Source organism: Sapajus apella, unplaced genomic scaffold (genome assembly GCF_009761245.1).
Source record: "Sapajus apella isolate SASKATOON/1434 unplaced genomic scaffold, GSC_monkey_1.0 scaffold12, whole genome shotgun sequence".
Classification (NCBI taxonomy): Eukaryota; Metazoa; Chordata; class Mammalia; order Primates; family Cebidae; genus Sapajus; species Sapajus apella.
Genome location: NW_022436952.1, coordinates 17,918,755 through 17,942,427, shown reverse-complemented (window position 1 = coordinate 17,942,427; position 23,673 = coordinate 17,918,755). Strand labels below are relative to the sequence as shown.

The window sequence follows — 23,673 nt, the reverse complement described above, 5'->3', positions numbered from 1 at the left end:
AAGGCAAGAGAATTGTTTGAACCCAGGAGGCAGAGGTTGCAGTGAGCTGAGATCACACCACTGCACTCCAGCCTGGGTGACAAGAGCAAAACTCCATCTCAAAACAAAAAATTCAGTCAGGCAGTTCGGGGCTGCTATACTCCAAGATGGGAGGCAGACACTATCTACCTCATTCCTCTGCCATTCACAAACAAGGCCTTTACCACATGAGTCCAAGACGGCTGCTCTAGTTCCAGCTATTCTAACTTTCAGGAAAAAAGGGGAAGGGATGGGCATGCCTCCTTTTAAGGATACTTCCTGGAAGTGTCCCCATTGGCCTAAACTTTGTCATGTAGCCACACCAAGATATAACAATAAAATCTAGGAAAAGTTATCTCTATTCCAGGATGTCATGCCCTAGCTAATTAAGTGGAAAATCTGTAGGAGAAAAACGATTATTAGGGAATACATGATAGCTCCTGCCATGTGCATATTCTAAAATTCAATTGTTTCATGGTTTAGAATTGCAGTTCAAATAACACATTTACCTAAAGAACTATGACAATGTATCCTCTGTTAGACTCTAACACTAAAGATTTAGATCTTTCAGATTAAATTTTAAAATGTCTTTAGTGAAGTATCAACTTTTCTCACCAGACAGAACAGCTGAGTATAAGTAAAATAAACAAGGCTTTAATAAATTAATAATTCTTAAGAAAGGAAACAGCATTTAGAGCAAATATTTTCTCTAAATGCTAATATATCGTGTTTCATAGCCTACAGATACTCCTATAGTCTGTTTTCCTTGGGAAAGTCATTCAATAACCTGAAGTTCAGCTTCATCATCTAAAGTATTATGTATTTGTCATGAGGGTTAAATGAGGTTACACATGTCAAATGCCTTGTAAACAGTAGAATTTTATACAAATATAAAGTTTTGCCCCTTCAAAGCTATCATTCCAATAAGACACTTATTCAATAAACAAATAATCTTAAAAATATCTTTAAAATGTACAAATATATTCACAACATAATCTGCTGATTAAGAAGACTTCAACAAAGTTTATAGTACCTACAACAGAATTGAGATGCCTACAATCGTTTGTAGATTGGTTTAGTTTACAGTTACATCTATTGCTTTAAGAAATACCATTAATACAAATGCATAATTTACAATATCCCCATTATAGCAAGAAAAAAAATAGATTCAGAAAATAAAATGTCTTTTTAGGCATTTATTATGCCAAGTATGTAAATGATTATTCCCATTATCACATGAGAATAATGCTCTTTAGGTAAAAGATACATTTATTAGCTCAAGGTCCACTGAAGAGTTTTCTATCTAGCTATCCTTTCTGCAAAATAAATAGAACAGCAGCAATCTCTGGGTATTCCTTAAACAAGCTATGATGATTCCATTTAAATGACTTCTTACAAATAAAAACAAAATTTTAGAAAGTAGTTGATATCATTGGCCTTAATTGTTTTCACTTGCTTGCATATGTCTAAGAAATTTCCCCATGAAATACGTATTAAAAACTAACAATTATTTCTAAATTATACATAAGCCAAAGTGCTCACTCTTAACCATGGAAGCAAAACTTACTTCTGAAAACAATCTAAAGAAATAATATAAACACACAGAGCTTTCAGACAGACTAAAAACATCCTTCTGTGTTCTGTGGATCAAAATACAAGGGTCTCTATTACCTATGTAAATGAACACTTTCACTAACTTGGGATATATTGATATTACATGGCCGTGTGCATACCTATAGAACATGTGCATACAAACCTACACCACAGAACAAATCTTGACAACGTTTCTAGAGCCAACATATACTTTCTAGCCCCAACTGCTAGAAAGGAAATAAAAGCTTAATAAGAAAACTACTTTTTCTTTTTATAAATAAAGTTTTTAAGTGGAAAAACAAAGCCAACACTCCTTGTTGCAACATGGACTAAGCTCCAAAATGTTCAGAGTCAAGAATCTCTTCGGTTGCTCCCCAATGTAACAAAGCACATAATCTTTCTCTCTTCAGGAAGTCTGATCATCTCCAGTGTTCTGCAAGAGACAAAAAAAAACTCCTTAATATCAAAGTTATTTCCCTTCACACACCATGGACTTCAAGGCCTACGCCTAGGAAAACATTCTATATTTCTAAGCAGAGCATTGCCTTACATACACCCAATCACATTAAAAAAGTAGACATGCTACAGAAGTAAATCCACAGATACCATCATCCACCCAGCTGTCCAATTAGCCCCATTTGCACAGATGCCAGGTACCATGTAAGATACTAACCCTATTCATGTTATGTCAGGCTTAAGGTTTAATTTCACCTGTATTCCATGTCCCGCCGCACCTTCAGAAACACTGAAAATTCTAAGGGAAAAAACCTAATAAGCACACACATGCAAGTCACCCTAAGGTGGACCACAGTAAAGATATATTGGGGCCATGCAAAGATCCTTCAGAATGAGATGACATGTCCCTACACGAATACTCATTTTCTTTACTTTTCATCTTCTGTAAGAGAAACTGTATGGTAAAATAAAAAGAATACATTTTGAGTACAGAGGGCTGGGTTCAAGATCTAGCTGTGTACCACTTTTTGGCTGTATAATCTTAAGTAAATCATTTAATTTCTCAGGACTTTAGTTATTTAAAATGTAAACCCTGGACCAGCGCCCTCAGTACCACCTGGAAACTTGGGAGAAATGCAAATTATGAGACCCCCACCCCCAGATCCACTGAATAAGCGGCCTGGGAGTAGAACCCAGCAATCCTGTGTCCTCTAGGTGATTCTCATGTATGTTCGAGTTTGAGAATCCCTGTACTACATAACATATAACATCACTTCCCCAACCTACTGTACTAACCAAATGCAAGGTATTACTCATATAAAGATCTACTCATTTTTCCCAGGAGATTTAACCAATAATTATTTGTCTATGATTACTACTTATCCTCCTGAAAACCCTGACATGGGGGTATTGTAGTAAAACCTTTTATGTACTGGGGGAAAGAAAAATCAACTGTTCTCCCTAAAACCATACAACATACATTATTCAAGGACATTCATTTAAAGCTCCCATGGTTAATGAAAAACAAATGAACCTAAAGTAATTTTTAAAACACAAGTTACTATCAATGATAGTTTATCTTTCCTGGCTTTAAAATAATTTTAGGATACTGACAATATACTTCCAGAATGTCTTCAACATCTCCAAAGAGCAATTCAAACATATTTATCTTATATTTAAGTAACTATATGCCTTTAAAAAAACTTCTGTTAAGGAGCATTTCATAAAAATTAAACTATAAAAGTTAAAAATCATTGCATTAGTCACTGATAACATCCAGAAAACACTTACTTGTCTTAAAAACTGCTTTCCAAGATATGAAGTAGCCATGCTGGTTAAATTCTTTCTGCTGCCCACCTTACACCTGATGTAACCATACAGGTTGGCACCCTGTAGCACCACACCCATGATAACCACTGCCTGGGACAAGGGAAAAAATAATCAATAATTACTGGCCTGAAATTGACCTTTCTCTGTGCCATAAATGAGACAAGGCAGATTGTCATGAGAAAGAGAGGAAACAGGAAGCTCTGCAAAGTCACGATTGTGCCAGTGAGACTCTTCCAGAGACAAACCAGAACAAACCCATCTGATAGACACTCTGTACAAGGCACAAGTTGTTCACCCAGCTAGTATTTACTCAACACAACTGCTCTATGTGCCAGGCACCATGCTAGCCACTGGGGATGCAGTGAAGGGGGAGCGTTCTTTACTCTGTTTCCCATTGGTCTGTGAGTAAAGTTAGGAAAAGTAAATGAGACTCAGGAAAGGCTCAAATGTTCATTATTCCTTTAAGAATTACAAAAGAACAGTAAAGAGGCAGATCAAGTTCAATAAACTGACAGCAGGTAGAGATGACTCTCTGCTCTATGTGACAACTGGCTTCTGGTAAAGTGGACACAATGCCCTAAGACAGCAATCAACAGATGCCTGCCTTAGGTGAGGAGGGAGGGAGACAGCTCCGAGGGGAACTGTACTTTTGCAGAGCTGTTTGTTCCTTTGAGTTTCTTTTTCTCACCTATGGTGATCTCACTAGGATCAATAAGTGAGAAAAAGAAACTCAAAAACCCACTCTTTAAAAATTTCTAATTAATCTTAATTAGAAAAACTAATTAAGAAAATGTGAGGAATTCCCAAGGTTAAAAATTCTAATACTGTGATCAGCCAAGTTCTTCTGTAAAGGGCCAAATCATAAACATTTTAGATCATATGTTCTGTGTTGCAATTACTCAACTCTGCTGTTCTAATCCAAAGGCAGCCATAGACAATATATAAAAAAAAAATGGGCAAAGCTGTTTTTCAATTAAAATTTACAAACAGAGGTGTCAGGCTGGATTTGGCCTGCAGGCCAGTTTGCCAACCCTTGTTCTGGAATAAACAGCTCATCGGACCTTCTACTCTTTTATATTTGTGATAATCAAAACAACTAAACAAAATGTCTTTTTCCAATCTAGATTTATTGTCCTTACTCTTAGCAAGATAGATAGTTGATTTAATTGTTTAATTAATGGATTTAAATGTTCAATTAATGAACAGGTTCACATTCCTAGTAAAAGAAGAGGAGGCGGTACTTTCTGTTCTAAACTTATATTCCAGGGAATTAAATGTGTTGGTGTAATAAGAGGTTGCTAGTTACCTAAGTAAACATAAAACTGTGTCTTTATTTGAATAAATTTCCTTTTAATTTCCCATGCTTCTCAAACAGGGGCACTACTGGGTATGTATATATCAACATGCCAGGGTGCACCTGAATTCACAGACCAAGGGTCCTGCTAAGGCATCAATTTACTCAATGGCAACAAATTTTAACATCTGTAAGTTAAACATCTGGTTTAAGATGGTGCAGTGAAGTCAGACATGAAGATCTCCCTCCCTTACGGTATAAACAGCAAACAGTGTTTTTAAAAATGCAAACAAACTAATACCAACAAACATAAAAAAGGGCTAGTGGCCAAAGAAAGAGCCAGCTTGGAACAATCCTAAACAGTTCCAAACTCTCCAAAGAAGCTCTAAGGAAAATTTCACTAATAATTACCATCCCCAGCAACTTACAGAGAAGCAAAAAAATGCAGAGAAAAAAAATGCAGAAATAGTCATGACAGCAGAAACTTCTCCCAACTAACAATGACCCAAAAAGGCAGGAATATCCCTGCAGCTGGCCACAGTGGTACCACCAGGTGGGAAAAAGGCAGGAGAGGAGGCATTAGAAGGACCAACAATCATGAGAGCTGATCATCTTAAGAGAAGTGAGGAGGTGGGAGACTCATGGAGAGCCTGAGTTAAAGCCCCTTCGTGTCCTGTGGTCTTAACCCATTTATGCTGTAGGCTGCAATTTTTTTAGTAAAAAATCAAACCTTGGTGACCTTGAGCAGGATATAAATAACTCCCACATGCCTAGCGTTCCAATAATGGAACCCTAGGCATAAGTAGGTTAACACAGGATCAAACTGGCTTTCACATAACCTCTCCCTGTTTTGTTTTAAGGAAGTAGAAACACTACTAGAAAAAGACTGGGCTGACTCTCCTGGATGGATGCTAAAGCTCCAAGGTCTCACAAACAATTCAAAGCAGAAGGGGAGAACCAGAAGACAGCGCACAGCCAACCAGGAGACAAGAGCTCCACTAAGGAAGAGAGAACGCAAAACCCAGGCAGCCCAGCAAAGAGCCAGGGCCTGGCCAAGTTCTCCACCTTGCACCTCACACCCGTGTCTTCAGGCCACCAATCCCAGCACTGCAACTCCAGCTCAAAGCAGCAGCCACATGCCTCAGACATCAGGGGAAGGTGGTCAAGGAGGATTCACCAACACTAAACCAGCAGAAAGAGAAGGGCTGGACAGGGCTGTCGCCATAAGGATGAGCAAAATGGATTAAGGAAAAAGGGAAGTGCATTTATACAAAACTATAGCAAAAAAAGAAAAAAGAAGCATAGTATCCAGAAGACAAGTGAAGAATCTACTCTGAAAGAAAAAAACCCCACCAAAATAAAAGCATTCCTGGGAATATTTCACCCTATAGAGGAGCCTAAAGATAAGAACTCAAAAAGCTTGAGGGTGAGATAACAGGAAATGGAGCTGGCAGAGCTAAGGAAATACAGAGAGAAGCTTTAGCTTCTCTAAATAGTTCCTAAAATGGTTGTTCTCTCCTCTGCACTCTCTACCCCATTACTTTGTATCATTAACTAACATCCCCTACTGTACTTTTTACTGTCTACCTTCCACTAGAACATAAGCTCTACTGGAGCAGTCATCTTGCTTACCTGTCTCCTAACTTATCCCCCTGTGTCCCCAGACAGCTCTGATTTAACAGTGGTCTCTTAAAAATAACTGCTGAATAAATAAGGAAAAGATGAATGTTTAAAGCAATGAGAAAATAGATGAGAACAGATAAAAATGATCCAACATAGACATAACTGGTACCTCAGAATTAAAGGTCAAAAAATAGAACATAAATAAATGCAAAGATTTAACAGAAAACAATTTTCCTGATTCCAAGCAAAACTTTAGTCTGCTTGTCAGAAAGGCACACGGGCCCCAGAAAACTTAATATGGAAAGATAAATACAGATACATCCGTGTTATATTTTTAAATGTCACAAACTAAAAAACGAAACCTTATGGGGAGAGATTACAAATCTTAAGTAAGCCTGGCTTCAGACTTCTCGAAAATATTTAATATAAGAAAACAATGGAATAGTGTCTTCCACAAAGAAATAAACTGTGACCCAAGAATATTAATCCAGCCAAGTCACCATTCAGGAACAGTCCATAGGCTCATATGTTTAAACATGAGTCAGAAGAAAATAATGCGTACATGTTCTTTTACAAAATATCACCCAACAGTGAAATGTAGCCAACCAATAGGTAAAAGGAGAAGCTGCAGTAAGCCTTGCGATAGGCAATGAATTGACTTTAAAAAAAAAAAAAAAAAAAAAAAAACAGATCAAAGACTGAATATGTTTTCAAAAGATAACTATTATGAACTTGACAACACAAAAATAATATTGGAACAAACAAGAAAGAAAGAAACTCATAGGAAGGAATATGAGTGTTTATTTTCTTCCCTTTCTAAACAAAGTCTATTAAGTCATTAAACAGGCTTAAGTACATTAACAAATGTTACAAAGAAAACCACTAGAAGGACTAAAATAAGACTATAAGAAGCAAAAATCTAGAAGTAGGAGCAGGGAGAAGTTAAAGAAAGCATATGAGTGTAAACTTCCGCATTTTCCAGAGCAGGAAATCCATAAATATTGAAATGAATTTCCAAATTCAACAAAGAGGGTATGATATAAACATATAAAGTATGTACTAGAGGTAACTACTAGAACTGAAAGACAATAAGCTTCCAAATCCAAAAAAGGGAAGTATGAATGTATGAGCACACACAAGAAAAAAAGAACCTATATCACAAAATAGGACTAAGAAAATACTACAAATTAGGAGGAAAAACATAATTAAGGCCAAAATACATCTGATATCAATAAGTATTGTGTGATATCAGATATAAAATAAGAAAAAATAATGTAAGCTACAAGAAAGAATAATACTCACAAATTGGTCAAGTGAAAAACTATTTTCCAAAGACGGCAGCAACAATGTCTCCTATTCTACAGTCTTCTAGTACCTTCTTACTCCTTAGCAAGAGTAGAGCCTAATTCCCATTTCCTTGAATGTGGGTAGGCAGCAGAAGTGATGCCATGACATCTTAGGCTAGATTGTAAAAGCTTGTGAGCTGTGACACCCCCCAAGTGGAGTCCTGGGCCTACATGCAAGCAGTCCCACCAACATGAGGCCACCACGCCATGAGGAAGCCCAAATTGAGGCATATGGAAAAACATGTGGAGAGGTCATGGAACCTCATGAAGAAAGGATGCCTCACAACCCCCAATCATTCCAACTACTGTCTGACTACAGCTACTCAGACAGTAGTTGCAAGACTACTGAAAAGACCACTAATATCCTAGAAAACTGGTGGGAAGGAGTCTTTCATAGAATCTCTTCTCCAGTACTACAGACAAAGGTAGAGTTGGGAAGCAAAACTTAGGAACTACATGATGAAGCTGCCTATTCAAGATAGGTCCCTAAAGATAAGGACTAGGCTGTTGCCTCCTATGATTACCATCAGACATCTTAATGGATTATTTGAAAGTTCTACATTGATACTCACCAACCACTTTATTCTGAAGGAGAAGAGGGCACTAAAGGCAAATATCACCCAGAGCACTGGACAGGCAATAAGTCCCAACCAAAAGATTCTTGATTCAGCCTCTGACACGGTTTTATTCTCTTGAGAGGACTCCTATAAAAGAACACAAGTTCAATTATCATGTTGTGAGATTTATCAATAAAAGGTTCACCATGTTTAATAAAAGACATATTACCCAAAAGTTCAAATATTAATACAGACAGCCCAAGTCCTAAGTTAGAACCCAAAAAAAAAATCACTCTATCACTCTTGTAACTTTAGGAACTGATTTATATTAACCCATGAATTTTGCATTTTCAGGGCAGCATAGACAGTTTACCACAACTCATGACAGTAAATAGTGGTCTCTGATAGGCTTCTATTCAATTCTTCTTGCACTTGTACTATTTATTTATAAGAAAGCTCTAAATGATACCTTTCTGACTAAAGATCAAGGAAATCACGGTTACAATCATTCTAGAAACTAAAAGGTCAAATTAGGGTCCAGAGGGAAAAAAAATGGAATCAAGCGATACGGAACAATTATCAGAATGTCTTAACAATACCCAGGAATTTACAAGGTGGTAAGTTGTTTCCAAGATAGATTCTATAATATAAAAGAATATAGACTCATTGAACACAGTACCACTTTCTTAGAATTACTTGTCAATGCCCTTGGTGTACAATCACCAGGAATTCTGTCCTCTGCTTCCAAAACGTATTTCCAAGAGGAAAGTGAATATTCCCTATAGTGTAGCAGGCTAACCCAAAGCAGACACGGGACCCCCAGGGCTCCTGAAGTCAGCAGCTTAAAGAAGAGAGTGCTCCAACCAGATTTACTATCCAACTGCACTCCTCCTCCTCCTCCTTTTTCTGCCCAGAAATAAAAGACAGCCATAGGAGCAAAGACAGAATAAGATGTTGAAAGCAGTTACCTGCTGAGCATAGTGGGACACATGGAGATACCCACCAAGACAACAAAGAGATCTTTTATCAGCAATTCCTGACAGACAGCTTAGCACACTGTATAAACTCTGACCCAGTATCTTCCCTCAAGATTCTATTCTGTATATTGCTTGTTTCTGGTCTGAACTAGACAGAAGAATGCATTAAATTCTACAAGGCCATCTCATTTAGTACTGGCATGCTAAGTGATTTGGTACAGTGTTTTTAATTCTGAATAATTTATCCTCCAATATTGAAATATAATCTACAAATAATTTAGCTGATAACACTATTTACAACAAAAAAGGCAGTTTACCTTTCTAGATTCAAACACCCAATGGCTCTTTCCATCTTCATCAATGTGATTCCACCAACGCAGGCCAACCATCAGTCTACCTGTGACATTCTGGTGAAGATTAATATAAACAGGTATATTTTAAAAGCATTATTTAAAGATCTATCATAAGCTCATATCTTAGTCTAACATTTCGCAAATAAAAATCTTCAGCTTTCCTCCATAATATCCAGTTAGCAAAGACTACTATGTATCAGGCCTGGCTAAACGATTATGTAAAATGGTAATGGCAGGACTAGCAGGGGGGTAGAGATAACAAAGCAAGCAACAAGTCCACCCATAAACATTACCCCTTCTCAATGGCCGGGTGCAGTGGCTCATGCCTGTAATCCCAGCAGTTTGGAAGGCTGTGGCAGGTGGATCACAAGGTTAGGAGTTTAAGACCAGGCTGGCCAAGATGGTGAAACATCATTCTCTAGTAAAATACAAAAATTAGCCAGGCATGGTGGCAGGTGCCTGTAACCCCAGCTACTCGGGAGGCTGAGGCAGAGAATCACTGGAACCCAGGAGGCGGAAGTTGCAGTGAGCCGAGATGGCACCACTGCACTCCAGCTTGGATGAAGAATCAAGACTTTGTCTCAAAACCAACCAACCAACAAACAAACATACATTACCCCTTCTCTTTTCCCTCATGAACAATTTGCCCTTTCTCCAGTTCCCTAATTTTACCTAAACCCCTTGCTATTTGATTACTGTGACCTACCCTATATCCTGACTATAGCTACATATATTTTGCAACTACATATCCCTAAAAATGGTTATAGACACTGGCCTTCAGTCTCTCAAGTGTACCAAGCTCTTTTCCTACTTACTAAGGTAACAAATTACTTTGATAGCTTTCCTAATGTTTACTCAACAAATATTAACTGAGCATCTACTATGTGCTGGTAATAAAACAGTGACTAACAGATACCATCTCTTTCATCAGGGAAAGAGACGAAGAGAGGCAGGCAATGCACAAATGCACCACTACCAAATGAAGTGCTGCAAGGGAAAAGTGTGGGATGCTTGAAGAGCATAACTGAAATTTAATCTAGTCTGGGTATCAGAAAATGACTCCATGAAGAGTCAACATTTGGAATGAAATTTAAAGGATAAACAGGAATCAACAGTACTGGGTATGTTTAATTAATGATGTTCACTAATAGATTCAGTGGTTCTGCGAACTTTGATGGGGAAAAAAATGTTATCTTCGCTTTCATTAACGTCTGGCTGAAATTTAGCATAGCTTTAAATTACGAATGTAGACAACAAACTATGAATGTAGGCAAAATTAAAAATACCCTGATGCAATTTTTTCATTTTGTACTATACTTGCTGCAGTTATCTCGAAATATTGCTTATGCTCACCACTTATTTGAAAGTAGTTATTAAACCTGCCACTAGATCTTATCATTAATACATTCACAAAGCATAGTAGTCTTCCCTGATCTGCAGGGGATACATTCCAAGACCCCCAGCGGACACCTAAAATTGTGCATAATACCAAACCTTATATATGCTGTATTTTTTCCTATACATACATACCTATGATAAAGTTTAATTTACAAATAAGGCACAGTAAGAGGTTAATAAGAACTAAAAATAGAACAACTGTAACAACATACTCTAATAAAAGTTACATGAATGTAGTTCTCTCAGGATATGTTAGCGTATTTAGTACAGTGTACTGCAGTAACAGAAAGTGAACCTCAGATAATGGGGGGACTACTACACACGTAACTCAATCAGAAATGTACCTCTTTAATAATTTTAAGTTATATTCCAATATAAGTACTTCCTTTGTAATCTTATATATTTTATGTATGTGAAAACATTATTCATGAGACTATGAAAGGGGCCCATAGCATAAAAAGATTAGGAATACTTGTATTAATGTGATGTGGGAGCAAGAAGAGCTTTCCAGATAGAGCAGTAGGCAATGAAGCCCTAATGAAGAAAGTGCAATCTATGGATTTATGGGATTTGGTCATTAATTGGATATGGAGTAGGAAGGAGGCAACTGATCCATTTCTAGTTCACTCAAGTAAAAAAATAGTGACTCCAGGCCCTGTGAAAGGAAACACTTAAAGAAGAGCTTCTGGGGAGTGGAAGATGACAAGTAGTATTTTACATGTTAAGATATGAAATGCCTGGCCAGGTGCAGTGGCTCACTTGGATTTGAGACCAGCCTGGCCAACATAGTGAAACCCGTCTCTACTAAAAATACAAAAATTAGTTGGGCATGGTAGCGCGTGCCTGTAGTCTCAGCTACTTGGGAGACTGAGTCAGGAGAATCGCTTGAACCCAGGAGGCGGAGGTTGCTGTGAACCAAGATCACGCCACTGCATTCCAGCATGGGCAACAGAGCAAGACTCTGCCTCAAAAAAAAAAAAAAAGATTTGAGATGCCCTCAAGACAGCCACATAAAAGTATCAAGAAGACACATGAAGAGGCCTTGAGTTGTGAGGACAAATCTGGATGGAGATACAGGTCTGGGAGGCAACACAGTTTACAGATCAGCAATCAAAACAAGCAGCACAGATGGCACCCCTTAGGAAAGGAATACAGGAGAAGAAAGGGAGGAGTCTTATGAGACCAAAATTCCTGTAAGAGAGATTCTAATTAATGGCTAAGTAAAAAATTTAAAAAAGAGCTGGCAAAGGACCTAAACCAGAGGTCTCTTCTATAGGTATTTTCAAAGAATGCTCTCAGAATACTTTCAAACTCTTCTATGTTTCCATTTCCCAACTCTTTATTTCCTGTTTTTATCTTTATTAGTTTGTTTTCCTAATTTCTCAGGCTTATTGCTTGTTTTTGAAACTTCTGGACTCAAGTAGTCCATTATTTTCACTCTTTGTCTAAGATAAAAGCCTTTAGTCTATGATTTTACCCTGAATTCAGTTTTTGACATATTCAGAAAGCTTGACCGTAAATGATCACCACCACTAAGGTATGAATAACCTATATTTGCAGTTTTTGCTTCCTTTTAAACCCAAGATACATAGCAGTTAGCTTTTTAAAAAGCATTTCAATTTTGACAACCACTTTCTATTAATTTCTAGTTTTGTTTCATTGGACTAGAAAATGTAGATGCTTTGAGCAATTTTATTTGGATTTTCTTCACACTAGTCAATTTTAACAAGAAAGTATTCTCTCTGTACATACACAGTCCCAAATACTGCTATTAAATCGATGTTGCTAATTATTGCAATCAGATTCTTCAGACCTTATTTATTTTTTGGCAATTTGGTTTGTTAAAGACAGTAGTTTGTTAGATTTTTCATAATGCTTTTCTATCTTCTAATATTCCTAACTTTTTTTATTACGCATAGTTTGATATAGTTTTATTCTGTCAGTGATCTTCACTGTGATTCACAAAATGATCTTTTTTTGTTCCGCTTAGTGCTTTCTTATTCTGATTCCTATCTCATCTGATAATAATATATTGCCAGGTTTCTTTTTGTTTGAATTGATCTGATGTTATCTTTGCCATATTTTATTTTTTCTAATGTCATTAATTTGGTTAGATCTTTTGTTTGGACTTTGATTTCTGGCCCAATCTTAGTATCCTTGTCTTTAAAAGGGTAGTTTAATCAAATTATATTTACTATTATTTGCTATTACTTACATCACCTTATACATGTGCTTTCTGATATTTACACTTCCTTGACACTTGCTTTGTTCTCCTCTTTTGCTATATGAACTGTTTTACTTGCTCTATCTTTTCCATTGTTGCAGAAGATACATGACTTGTTTTAAATTTTACTAATAGTTGTCATTAAGTTTTTAAAACCATTACTTAACCTTTTTTTACTCAATTTGTCAGAGTGAAGAATAAAATAAAAACCAATATAAGCTTTGGCATTTAAACATACCTTTAAATAATTTTCCCTTCTCTACCTCTTCTTTATCTTCATTAACACCACCTAGGGTAAGCCTATCCAACCTGCCATCCACAGACCTCATGCTGCCCAGGACAACTTTGAATGCAGTCCAACAGAAACTCATAAACTTTCTTAAAACATTATGAGATTTTTTTTGTGATTTTGAGTTTTTTGTTGTTGTTGTTGTTTTAGCTCATCAACTAATGTTAGTGTATTTTATGTGTGGCCCAAGACAATTCTTTCTTCCATTGCGGTCTAGGGAAGCCAAAATATTGGACACCTAGGGGTTTAGATGAAGACTGCTTGTTTGTTTTTTCAGTAAGTACACTGAGATTTATGACAATTATGGCACATTTCTATTTTAACTGTATTAGAACCCTTCTTATCCCCTTTCCCAAGTCCACTTAATAATTTCCTTATTCTTGACTTCTTAATTTTGCTTCCTATCTCCATTGTTTGGCTATCTATAAGTAAATTGTGCCAATGATAAAAGAATGCCATTTTTTAAGCCCTTGTTTAAATAAATAAATAAATACCTTATAAAAAAATAAACTATTTTGATCACATTTTTTCAAACTCTAAACCCAGAAAAATTTTAAGAGTTTGGAAATTACCAGGAAGAACTGACTAGAAAGCATGTTCTATTTAGCTGAACAGAAACTGTATGAACAACAAAAAGAAACATCTATCAAAACAAAACTGTGACGAGTATGTACTAAATACTTTAGAGCATAAAGTAACAAAAGAAATTCAAAGAAATGTAAGCCAAAGAAGAGTGGACAAAAGAAAAACATAAAGAAAACAGACCTCTGAAATCTTCCTTCTAAGCATTTTGTGGCCTGTGGAAACTGACCATTACCACGCCAACCACTTCTGATATCTCTAAGAATTAAAAAATCTAAAAATGGCTACCTTGGTGGGTGTGAAAAGACTTGTAACATCTTACCGGTCTTTGAATCAGTATACGCCTCCAAAACACCAAAATCAGTCTTTATGATTTCTTCCCCACTATTTTACCATGAAAATTTTCAAACATAAATTTTACAGTGAATACCCAAATATATATCACCTAGAGTCCATATTTAGTATTTTATTATGCTTACTTGATTCCCTATTTATCTATGTACCTATCTATCCAACCATCCATCTCTCTAATCATTGTTCTTGAATTTCAAACTATTTCTTACACTCCCTTCTATCCCCTACAGCAGGTGTCTCAACCTTGGTACAACTGACATTTTGGGTCAGATAATTCTTTGTTGCAGGGGGTGCTGTCCTGTGTCTTAGGATATTTAGCAGCATTCTGGCCTCTATCCACTAGATGTCAATAGCACACTCCCCACCTCCAGTCATGACAACCAAAAATGTCTTCAGACATTGACAAATATTCAATGGGTGGCAAACTTGTTTCTGGTTAAGAAACACTGCCCTAAAGCATTCATAGGAGCCTTTGCAAAAGGTAGGTATTTTTCAGGCATTTGTAGACAAACTATCCTGGAGCCTCATCTAGAAATCCTATACAGCAAGCCTACAGGTAAGCCTGAAGCAAACCATGGTATAGATTAGAAGCAACATTGTAGGGTCTGTGGTTGCTAGTCACATTTGTTTATGAGACTTTAAAGCTGATGTAGGTTAGAAGATGGCACAGAAAAATCAGCAGCACGGTAACCTCTGTGTCTCATCTTGTGTTGTCAAAGGGAAAAAATGAAAAAAAAAAAAAATCTACATGTGATTTGATATATCTAGCACTTCAACAAAGATGAGGTTTGAAGTAACAAAAGATTAACACTAATGCAAAATACTTTTTTACTATTTATACATCATTTTCATATTAAATATAATTTTAAAATAAAAACAATCAAAATTACCTTCACTGCCCAAAAGTCACATGACAGCAACAAGATAATTGTCACCATACAGGCAATAAAGCTGCTGCTGAGAAACTCACAGAGAAGATAGACGACGACTGCACTGACTCGAAAGAATAAGTGGAAAAAGGATGCTACTGGATGTCTGTAAGCCAAAACACAAAGAAACGCAATTACATTTTACTACAGGTACCAGCAAATGTAGGGAAAAATGTTTCAGCCATGGTGTAACTGTGAAGGGCTTTGTCAAAATAAAAGGAGCAAGCAAACCTCCTACCTCTCTTTTTCTTAAGTCCCACTATTTGACTAGGCCCTAGCGTCACAGAAAATACACAAGGCACACATGACTTTAACACCTCATTGAATATAAACTTTCACAAAATATATAAAAAAGACTTTACCTCACTTGGAGAAATAAGGAAACTGTATCTTAGAATTTGAATCCTATTTTTAAATCATGCCAATCAGTAGCCCTCAGAAATCACTTCAGACATTAAGACAAAGTTTTCATCAGGTACAGTTTGTTTCTTGTTTTTTAATAACTTTTTGGAGATATAATTCACATATCATACAATTTACTTATTTAAGGTGGACAATCTAATGGTTTGTAGTACATTCACAGAGTTGTAAAACCATGAGTCCAATCAATTTTACAACTTCATTACCCTAGAAAGAGTATTTGTATACACTGGCAGTCATTTCCCATTTACCTTCAAATCCCTCAGCTTCTAGCAACAGCTAATCTCTTTTCTGTCTCTACAGATTTGCCTTTCTGGACATTTGAACATAAATGAAATCATACAATACATGGTTGGTTGTGACTGGCATGAAAGATGAAAGAAAAGTGACAGCATCTTAGCAAAGTTCAGGTATAACAGTTGGCTTTCAATAAGTGAATTTATTTACAGAGAATTAAATTTAGAATAGAAATGTTATATAATTTTGAAATGTGCACGACAAATCAAAATGTAATGTATCTATAGAAACTATATAAAGAAATGGTACATTCTTGGAAAACAGCACAGAATTAAAAACACAGGTGTTCAGATATTTGGATTTGTTAATTTTAAAACTCATTAAGTTTTAAAATATTAAATAACTAATATTTTACTAAAAATAATGTTACTAAAAAATATTAAGTAACATTCCATATGCCAATTATTCCCAAGAAAATCTGAAATGTCATCTTTGTCTTACACTAAATGTCAAACTAGCAACGTGCAGTATCCAAAAGCATATCAAAACAACTCTGCCTTGACTCCCATCAGTTAGCACCGACATACATACAGAACAGCACTGGACACTAACACAGCTCATACAACTTCTCCTCCTACCTGATCTTGGATTTTCTTGGTCTATTAGTTGTCTCCTCTTCCGCATCAAACAGTGAAACATCTTCAGTGTCATCATTACTATCCTAGTAGGAAAAGTAAATGTTCAAGAAGCAAAAGGAAATTCAATGTTTACATGGCTACTGCATGCAAAGCTGCATACTCATCAAAACAGAAGAAAAAATAATGACATGGTCACAGCATCAGAAATTCAAAATTTAGAAAAGGACACGTACAGATCCTCAAAAACCCCAGGGAATAATCCAGGTCTCTGCTGATCCATCCCTGCCCATGGGCTGTACGCTCTGAGAAAATTGTGGGGTACAGGTGATGCTCCTACAAACTTACTCCTATCCTCACATGTTCTCTCCCAAGTCACAGAGCAAGTCAAGGCTACTGGGGATAATCTCAACGTTCTGGCTCCTTCACAAAATCATCTGACTGCACGCTTAGTTCCATGACCCCTTCTCACAACTCCTTCTCTTCTTACCCAAGCTAAACCAATTATTTGTGCTCAGAATCCCTTCTTTTCATGCCTCCTCACTTGGGGACTTATTTCATCACTTTTCCCTTTATTTACACTTTCTTATCTTCAAGGCTATCTATGGGATCTTTCTTTGTTGTTGTTGAGACAGAGTTTCACTTTGGGAGGCTAAAGCAGGTGGATCATCTGAGGTCAGAAGTTTAAGAAGAGCAAGGCTCTGTCTCAAAAAAAAAAAAAAAAAAAGACCTTGCCCTTTAGGTTCTCCAGCAGCTTAATCGATATGGAGGTAACAGGTGTGAGCCGCCAGGTGCCAACTGTTCCCACTTGATATATTTGTGACGGTGAACCTCAGTTGAGCCCTTAGTGCTGCCGGGCAGTCATTCTACATCTCCATAGCCCCTTCACCCTCTCACCTTAGGCAACTATTAAAACTCAAATTTTCAACATTTCTTCTCTTACACTCTCTCAGCTGGTAACATTTCTTGTTTCACTAAGAAAAGAACCCATCAGAAGCGAATTTTCACACTGCCTGCCTATTTAATTATGTGTTTACTCATAGTCTGCCATATATTCTTTAGATAATTGGACTGTCAGTGCTTCATTCTCAGGTCTTCCTGTCTACTTGTGTCCTGGTTTCCAACTCCTCTTGCCTACCGCCAGGTATTGTTCCAGTAATTCTTGCAACATCAATTTTTTAATCCTTTTAAAAACATTTGTTCATGTCAACATATAAACATGTTTTAATTTCACCTACCTTAAAAAATAAAAACTTGATACCACAAGCCCTTTTGCTTGTCACCCCATTTTTTTCCTTTAAATACTTGTATTATATAGACTTGTCTCTTAATTCATCTAGTCTCTCTTGTATTCACTTTAGTCAGCCTTTCCTCCCCTCTCCCAACCATACTGGAACTGCTCTTACTGAGGTCCCTGATGACCTGTTAAAAATAGTGGTCACTTTTTGGTTTTCATCTTACTTGTGAGCAGCATTTGACACAGATGTTGGATCTTCCTCCTGGTGGCACTTCATTTGGTTTCCAGGACACGACCAACTCCTGGCTCACCTTTCATTTCTTGGCACTTCTTTTGCAGTCCCCACTGTCTATTCCTTCTACCTCTCTGACCTCTAATTATTAGAATGCCAAGAGTCTGTCTTAGCCATCTTCATCTTTCTAGTTGTTCAGGACAAAAACTTTGGAATCTTCCTTTATTCCTTTTATTTACCCTCTATCTCCCCAATCAACCCATCAGCAAATCCTGGCAGCTCTACCTTAAAATGTATTTGGAATCTATTTTTCATCACCTCCACTGCATCCACCCTAGACTAAGCCATTACTTCTTGGCCTCCTGATTGAAGCAGTTTCCTAATCAGCCTCCTAGCTTCATGCCTTTATTCCTCCTTTCTTGCCCCTCCAGATTTTTACTACAGTAGCTAGAATTTTCTTTTTAACAGGTGAGTCAGAACATGCAGTCTAACAAACACAACACTCCAACGGGTCTCCCTCTCAGTGCTTTTTGGTTTTAAAAATACTAGCATCTTGGCCAGGCGCGGTGGCTCACGCCTGTAATCCCAGCACTTTGGGAGGCCGAGGCGGGTGGATCACGAGGTCAAGAGATCGAGACCATCCTGGTCAACATGGTGAAACCCCGTCTCTACTAAAAATACAAAAAATTAGCTGGGCATGGTGGTGCATGCCTGTAATCCCAGCTACTCAGGAGGCTGAGGCAGGAGAATTGCCTGAACCCAGGAGGCGGAGGTTGCGGTGAGCCGAGATCGCGCCATTGCACTCTAGCCTGGGTAACAAGAGTGAAACTCTGTCTCAAAAAAAAAAAAAAAAAAAATACTAGCATCTTAAAATGTCCAAAATCAAACTGCTGATTTTGCCCTGAAATCTTGTGTGTCCATAGTCTTCCCCAACTTAGTAAATTTAACTCCAGGAGTGCAGAGCTATTTGTCTTTTTTTTTTTTTTTTAAATCTATACCGCTTATAGCAGTACCAGGCACTTGGTAGGCACTCAGTATTTACTGAATAAATGAGAAGAAATCAGTCTTTCAAAGAGCAAGATAAAAGAAGCATGTTCTAGGTAGTATGAACCATAAGTGCAAAAGAACTGGATGGGGCCCAAGTTTGGCATGTTTAAGGAACTGAAAAGAAGGCCAGCCTGGCCATGGTGGCTCATCACAGCAGTTTGGGAGGCCAAAGCAGAACTGCTTGAGCCCAGAAGTTTGAGGCTAGTCTGGGCAACATAGTGAGATCCCATTTCTACAAGAAATTAAAATATTAGTCAGGTATGGTGGCTTGTAGTACTCAGGAGGCCGAGATGGGGAGATGGCTCAGACACGAGAGGTAGAGCCTGCAGTTGTGGCCCCTGATTGCTCCACTGCACTCCAGCCTGGGTGAGAGCCAGACCCCGTCTCAAAAAAAAAAAAGGCCAGTCTGGCAGAAGCTGATGTACTATATAAGTTTCCTATTGCTGCTGCAGCAGCAGCAAATTCCTATATACTGTTATAAAGTTCTGGTGGTCAGATGTCCAATGAGGCTCAAGGGGTTAAACATCATGATGTAGGTAGGGGTTCTGGAGAATCGGTTTCCTTCCCTGTTTCTGCTTCTAAACGCCCTTAATATCGTCAGCATAGCATATTCAAACCTGTCTCTGATCTCTACTTTGCTTGTTTCATCACCTTCTCTAACCAACCTTCCTTTGTTTCTCTTGTAAGGACCACTGTTGATCACATCATCTGGCCAGCCTGGATAATCAGGATAATCTCTGGACCTCGAGATCCTTAATCGCAATTAATCACATTTGTGAAATTATTTTTGCCAGGTAAATCTACATATTCACAGGTTCCAGGGATTAGAACCTAGACATTTTTGGCAGGGGTAAGGAGGTATTATTCAGCCTACCACAGTTAATGAAAGGTGAGTGGCCTAAGATAAGGTCTTAGAGACTGACAGGGACCAGATCATGATAGTTCATGATAGGTAGTCTGTTTTTTAGTCATAGTGCTGACGGGTTTCAGTAGGGGAATAATATGATCTGATGTGAAAATGTCTCCCTAACCACTGGATGGCGATTAGACTGTTGGGATCGACAGCAGAAGGCCTCAGCTTTTTATTCATAACATCATACAGTGGATCTCAATCTTGGACATTATAATCACACCTCAGAGCACTTATATCTGAACCCCAAGTATCAGGGGGCAGGACCCAAGTATCAGCTTTTTTTTCTTTTTGAAAGAAAAAGAGCATTCTAATTATAGCCAAAGTTGAGAACCACTAGTCTCATAGATCTGAATCCATTTTACCTTTTCAGCCTTAGCTCAATAGGAGCTTCTCCCATCGGTCAGTTACTGCATGGGCTACTTGGCCATTTCTTAGACCAACTTCCTGTATTCCCACCAGTGCCTTTGAAAATATACCTAATCCAGGGACTAGAGTGAGCAGAGGCCTACATGGACTGGCAGGGCACAGTTGATAAACTCTCCTCCAAAAAGTTTCTCTGGTACCCTGTAGTAGGAATGAATTGCTTCTTTCCTGGCTCCCATTTGCACTTAGATTTCTCAGCCCCGTTCACAGTCAGCTGTGTATTATAGCCTCCTTTGCTTATTTACTCATGCCTTCAACAAATATACCACTTGATTGAATGCTCTGCTAGACACTAGGATTTATTACAATGTAAAGTCAGTCCTGGTCAGGGGTGGTGGCTCACACCTGTAATCCCAGAACTTCAGGAGGGTGAGGCAAGCAGGTCACTTGAGGTCAGGAGTTTGAAACTAGCCTGGCCAACATGGGGAAACCCTGTCTCTTCTAAAAATACAAAAATTAGCCAGGCTAATTAGCCATGGTGGCACACTCCTGTAATCCCAGCTACTCAGAAGGCAGAGAGGCACTAGAATCACTCGAACCCAGGAGTTGGAGGTTGCAATGAGCCAAGATCATACCACTGCATTCCAGCCTGCGCAACGAGTGAAACGCCGTCTCAAAATAAATAAATAGCCGGGCGCGGTGGCTCAAGCCTGTAATCCCAGCACTTTGGGAGGCCGAGGCGGGTGGATCACGAGGTCAAGAGATCGAGACCATCCTGGTCAACATGGTGAAACCCCGTCTCTACTAAAAATACAAAAAATTAGCTGGGCATGGTGGCGCGTGCCTGTAATCCCAGCTACTGAGGAGGTTGAGGCAGGAGAATTGCCTGAACCCAGGAGGCGGAGGTTGCGGTGAGCCGAGATCGCGCCATTGCACTCCAGCCTCCTGGGTTCAGGCAATTCTCCTGCCTCAACCTCCTCAGTAGCTGGGATTACAGGCACGCGCCACCATGCCCAGCTACTGAGGAGGTTGAGGCAGGAGAATTGCCTGAACCCAGGAGGCGGAGGTTGCGGTGAGCCGAGATCGCGCCATTGCACTCCAGCCTGGGTAACAAGAGCGAGACTCCGTCTCAAAAAATAAATAAATAAATAAATAAATAAATAAGCCAAGATCATACCAATGCACTCCAGCCTGGGCAACGAGAGTGAAACTCCATCTCAAAAATAAATAAATAAGCAAACAAATAAAAAGCGGGAACAGTGAGCATGGCCATGTTTCTCCAGCCTCATCTGGACTGGGTGCAAGTTCAGATGTCAGAAGCACATGAACCAGAACAACCCCATCTTGAACAGGAGCTGGGTGAAATGAGGCTGAAACATACTAGGCCTTACCAGAGAGTTAAGGCATTCTAAGTCAAGGATGAGACAGGAGGTCGGCACAAGATACAGGTTATAAAGATATTGCTGAAAAAAACAGGTTGCAGTAAAGGAGCCAGCCAAAACCCACCAAAACTAAGATGGCCGTGACAATGACCGCTGGTCATCCTTACTACTATACTTCCCACTGCCCCATGCCAGTTTACAAATGCCATGGCAACGTCAGGAAGTTACCCTATATAGTCTAAAAACGGGAGGAATGAATAATCCACCCCTTGTTTACCATAGCACCAAGAAATAACCATAAAAATGGGCAACCAGCATTCCTTTACTTTCTTAATAAACTTGCTTTCACTTTGCGCTGCAGACACACCCTGAGTTCTTTCTTGCCTGATCCAAGAACCCTCTTTTGGGGTCTGGATCGCGACCACTTTCCTGTAACACAGGAGCTGAATTTAACTATCACTGGATTTTCTCCACTCAAGGCGTCTCCTCTTAAGTGGTCTTTTCTGACCACAAATCCTAGTTGTCCTATTCTCAGACACTTGCTATTTTATCACCCTTTCTTTGCAATTATCTGAAAATATCTTAAGTTACATAATTTATCGTGTCTCACTGCCCCACCCCAATCCCCTAGAACCCACTTCCCTAACCTGAAAATACAGGGCAAGAAACCTGTCTGTGCTGTTCACAGCCCTATCCCTGGGCCCGTGTCTGAGTCACAGTAATCCCTCAGTATATTATGCGACCTAAAAGAAAAAAACACTTAAGACAATCTAAGTGACAAAACAGTGATGTTTTCTAGAAGTAAGAGATTATCAATTTTACCAGTCTCTGGCTGCCAAAACGTGTACTACAATTAACATAAAGGAGAGAATCACCAACAAGGTTAGTTTGGTAACAGCAATTGGAAAGCGAAGCTCTGGCGGTGTGGTGGATTCCTACAAATTCGCAGTGCACCCCTGAAGGTCAGGGAGCTAACAGAGGCCTGCAGGCCGCCCGCTCCTCCTCACCTAAAGGCTGAGAAAAAAGAGACCCCGGCTCGCGCTGGTTAACAATGGGCGTCTTCACAGCCGAAAGCAGTACCTGTTCGGCGGCACACGGGTCACGCCTCCTCCAGAGGCCTCGGAGCGCCCAGCCGCCCTCCTCAGACAACTACCCACAGCCCTCCACTCCCGCCCGCCCAGCTCCTCCTAGAGTTCGAGTAGCGGGCAGGAGGGACACGAACTCCAGTCCCAGGAGCCACCACCCCCCCGGCGCCATCAGCCCCTCACCTGCTGCAACATGGCGGCCCTACGCCAGCCCTACTTCCGGGAGTCACGTCAGCGCAGCAGCGTACAGGTCCGGGTAGGAACTGAAGCGACCAGTCACCAAAGGCCAGGAGGAACCACCGTACCAGCCTCAGTCCGGCTTCACTTCCGCTTAGAAGCAGGTAGCCAGAGGAACAACTCCCGGAGCGGGGCGAGCGGGGGCGGAGCTGGTGCGTGTAGCGGAGCGAGAAGCACTGACTCGGCGGAGGCGGAGCCTGGTCCCAGCAGTAACGAAAACCAGCTGCGAAAGGCACCAGGACCACAGTGGGCTCCAAGTGGAAAGCTTCGTGGCCTGTTTCCAGGAAATGTTTGGTATCCACCCTGTGCAAACTCTAAAGTCGTTCCCGCCAGCGTCACTGAATGCAGGGGGCGGGGTTTTATTCTATAATTAAATTTTCTTTGAATGTTTTACAAAGTCGTACTCCTGCACATTATTACTTTTGTGCTTAAATTGTAGAAGCAACTTTTTAAAATATGCTATTGCGAAGAAATAAAACGTTATTAAGGAAAACAAGGCAGGAGGACTCTAGAGTAAGAAATGGACGGTATTATGGGAGTTATAACCTTAGACTCCGGGAAAC

General features: G+C 39.1%; 1 protein-coding gene and 1 long non-coding RNA gene across 4 annotated transcripts; one reads left to right on the top strand and one right to left on the bottom strand.

Annotated features, from left to right (window-relative positions):
- Nucleotides 1–877: 877 nt before the first annotated feature.
- LOC116553085 (Golgi apparatus membrane protein TVP23 homolog B) lies at nt 878–23,411 on the bottom strand. Of its 3 annotated transcripts, none has more exons than XM_032280216.1 (7): nt 23,057–23,411; nt 16,618–16,700; nt 15,284–15,428; nt 9,511–9,600; nt 8,232–8,363; nt 3,358–3,486; nt 878–2,044 (listed from the first exon to the last, which is right to left on the bottom strand). In XM_032280216.1, the coding sequence occupies exons 1-7, from the start codon at nt 23,066–23,068 to the stop codon at nt 2,018–2,020; spliced, it is 618 nt and encodes a 205-aa protein (XP_032136107.1). In that variant the 5' UTR covers nt 23,069–23,411; the 3' UTR covers nt 878–2,017. The 3 variants fall into 3 exon arrangements, with proteins under 3 accessions (XP_032136107.1, XP_032136110.1, XP_032136108.1); XM_032280219.1 differs by lacking the exon at nt 23,057–23,411 and adding an exon at nt 22,869–23,001; XM_032280217.1 differs by lacking the exon at nt 23,057–23,411 and adding an exon at nt 22,066–22,084.
- Nucleotides 4,746–6,133, top strand: LOC116553088. The gene is made up of 3 exons (XR_004269630.1): nt 4,746–4,832; nt 5,311–5,312; nt 6,087–6,133. It is a non-coding gene; the product is annotated as an uncharacterized LOC116553088 (long non-coding RNA).
- Nucleotides 23,412–23,673: the final 262 nt, after the last annotated feature.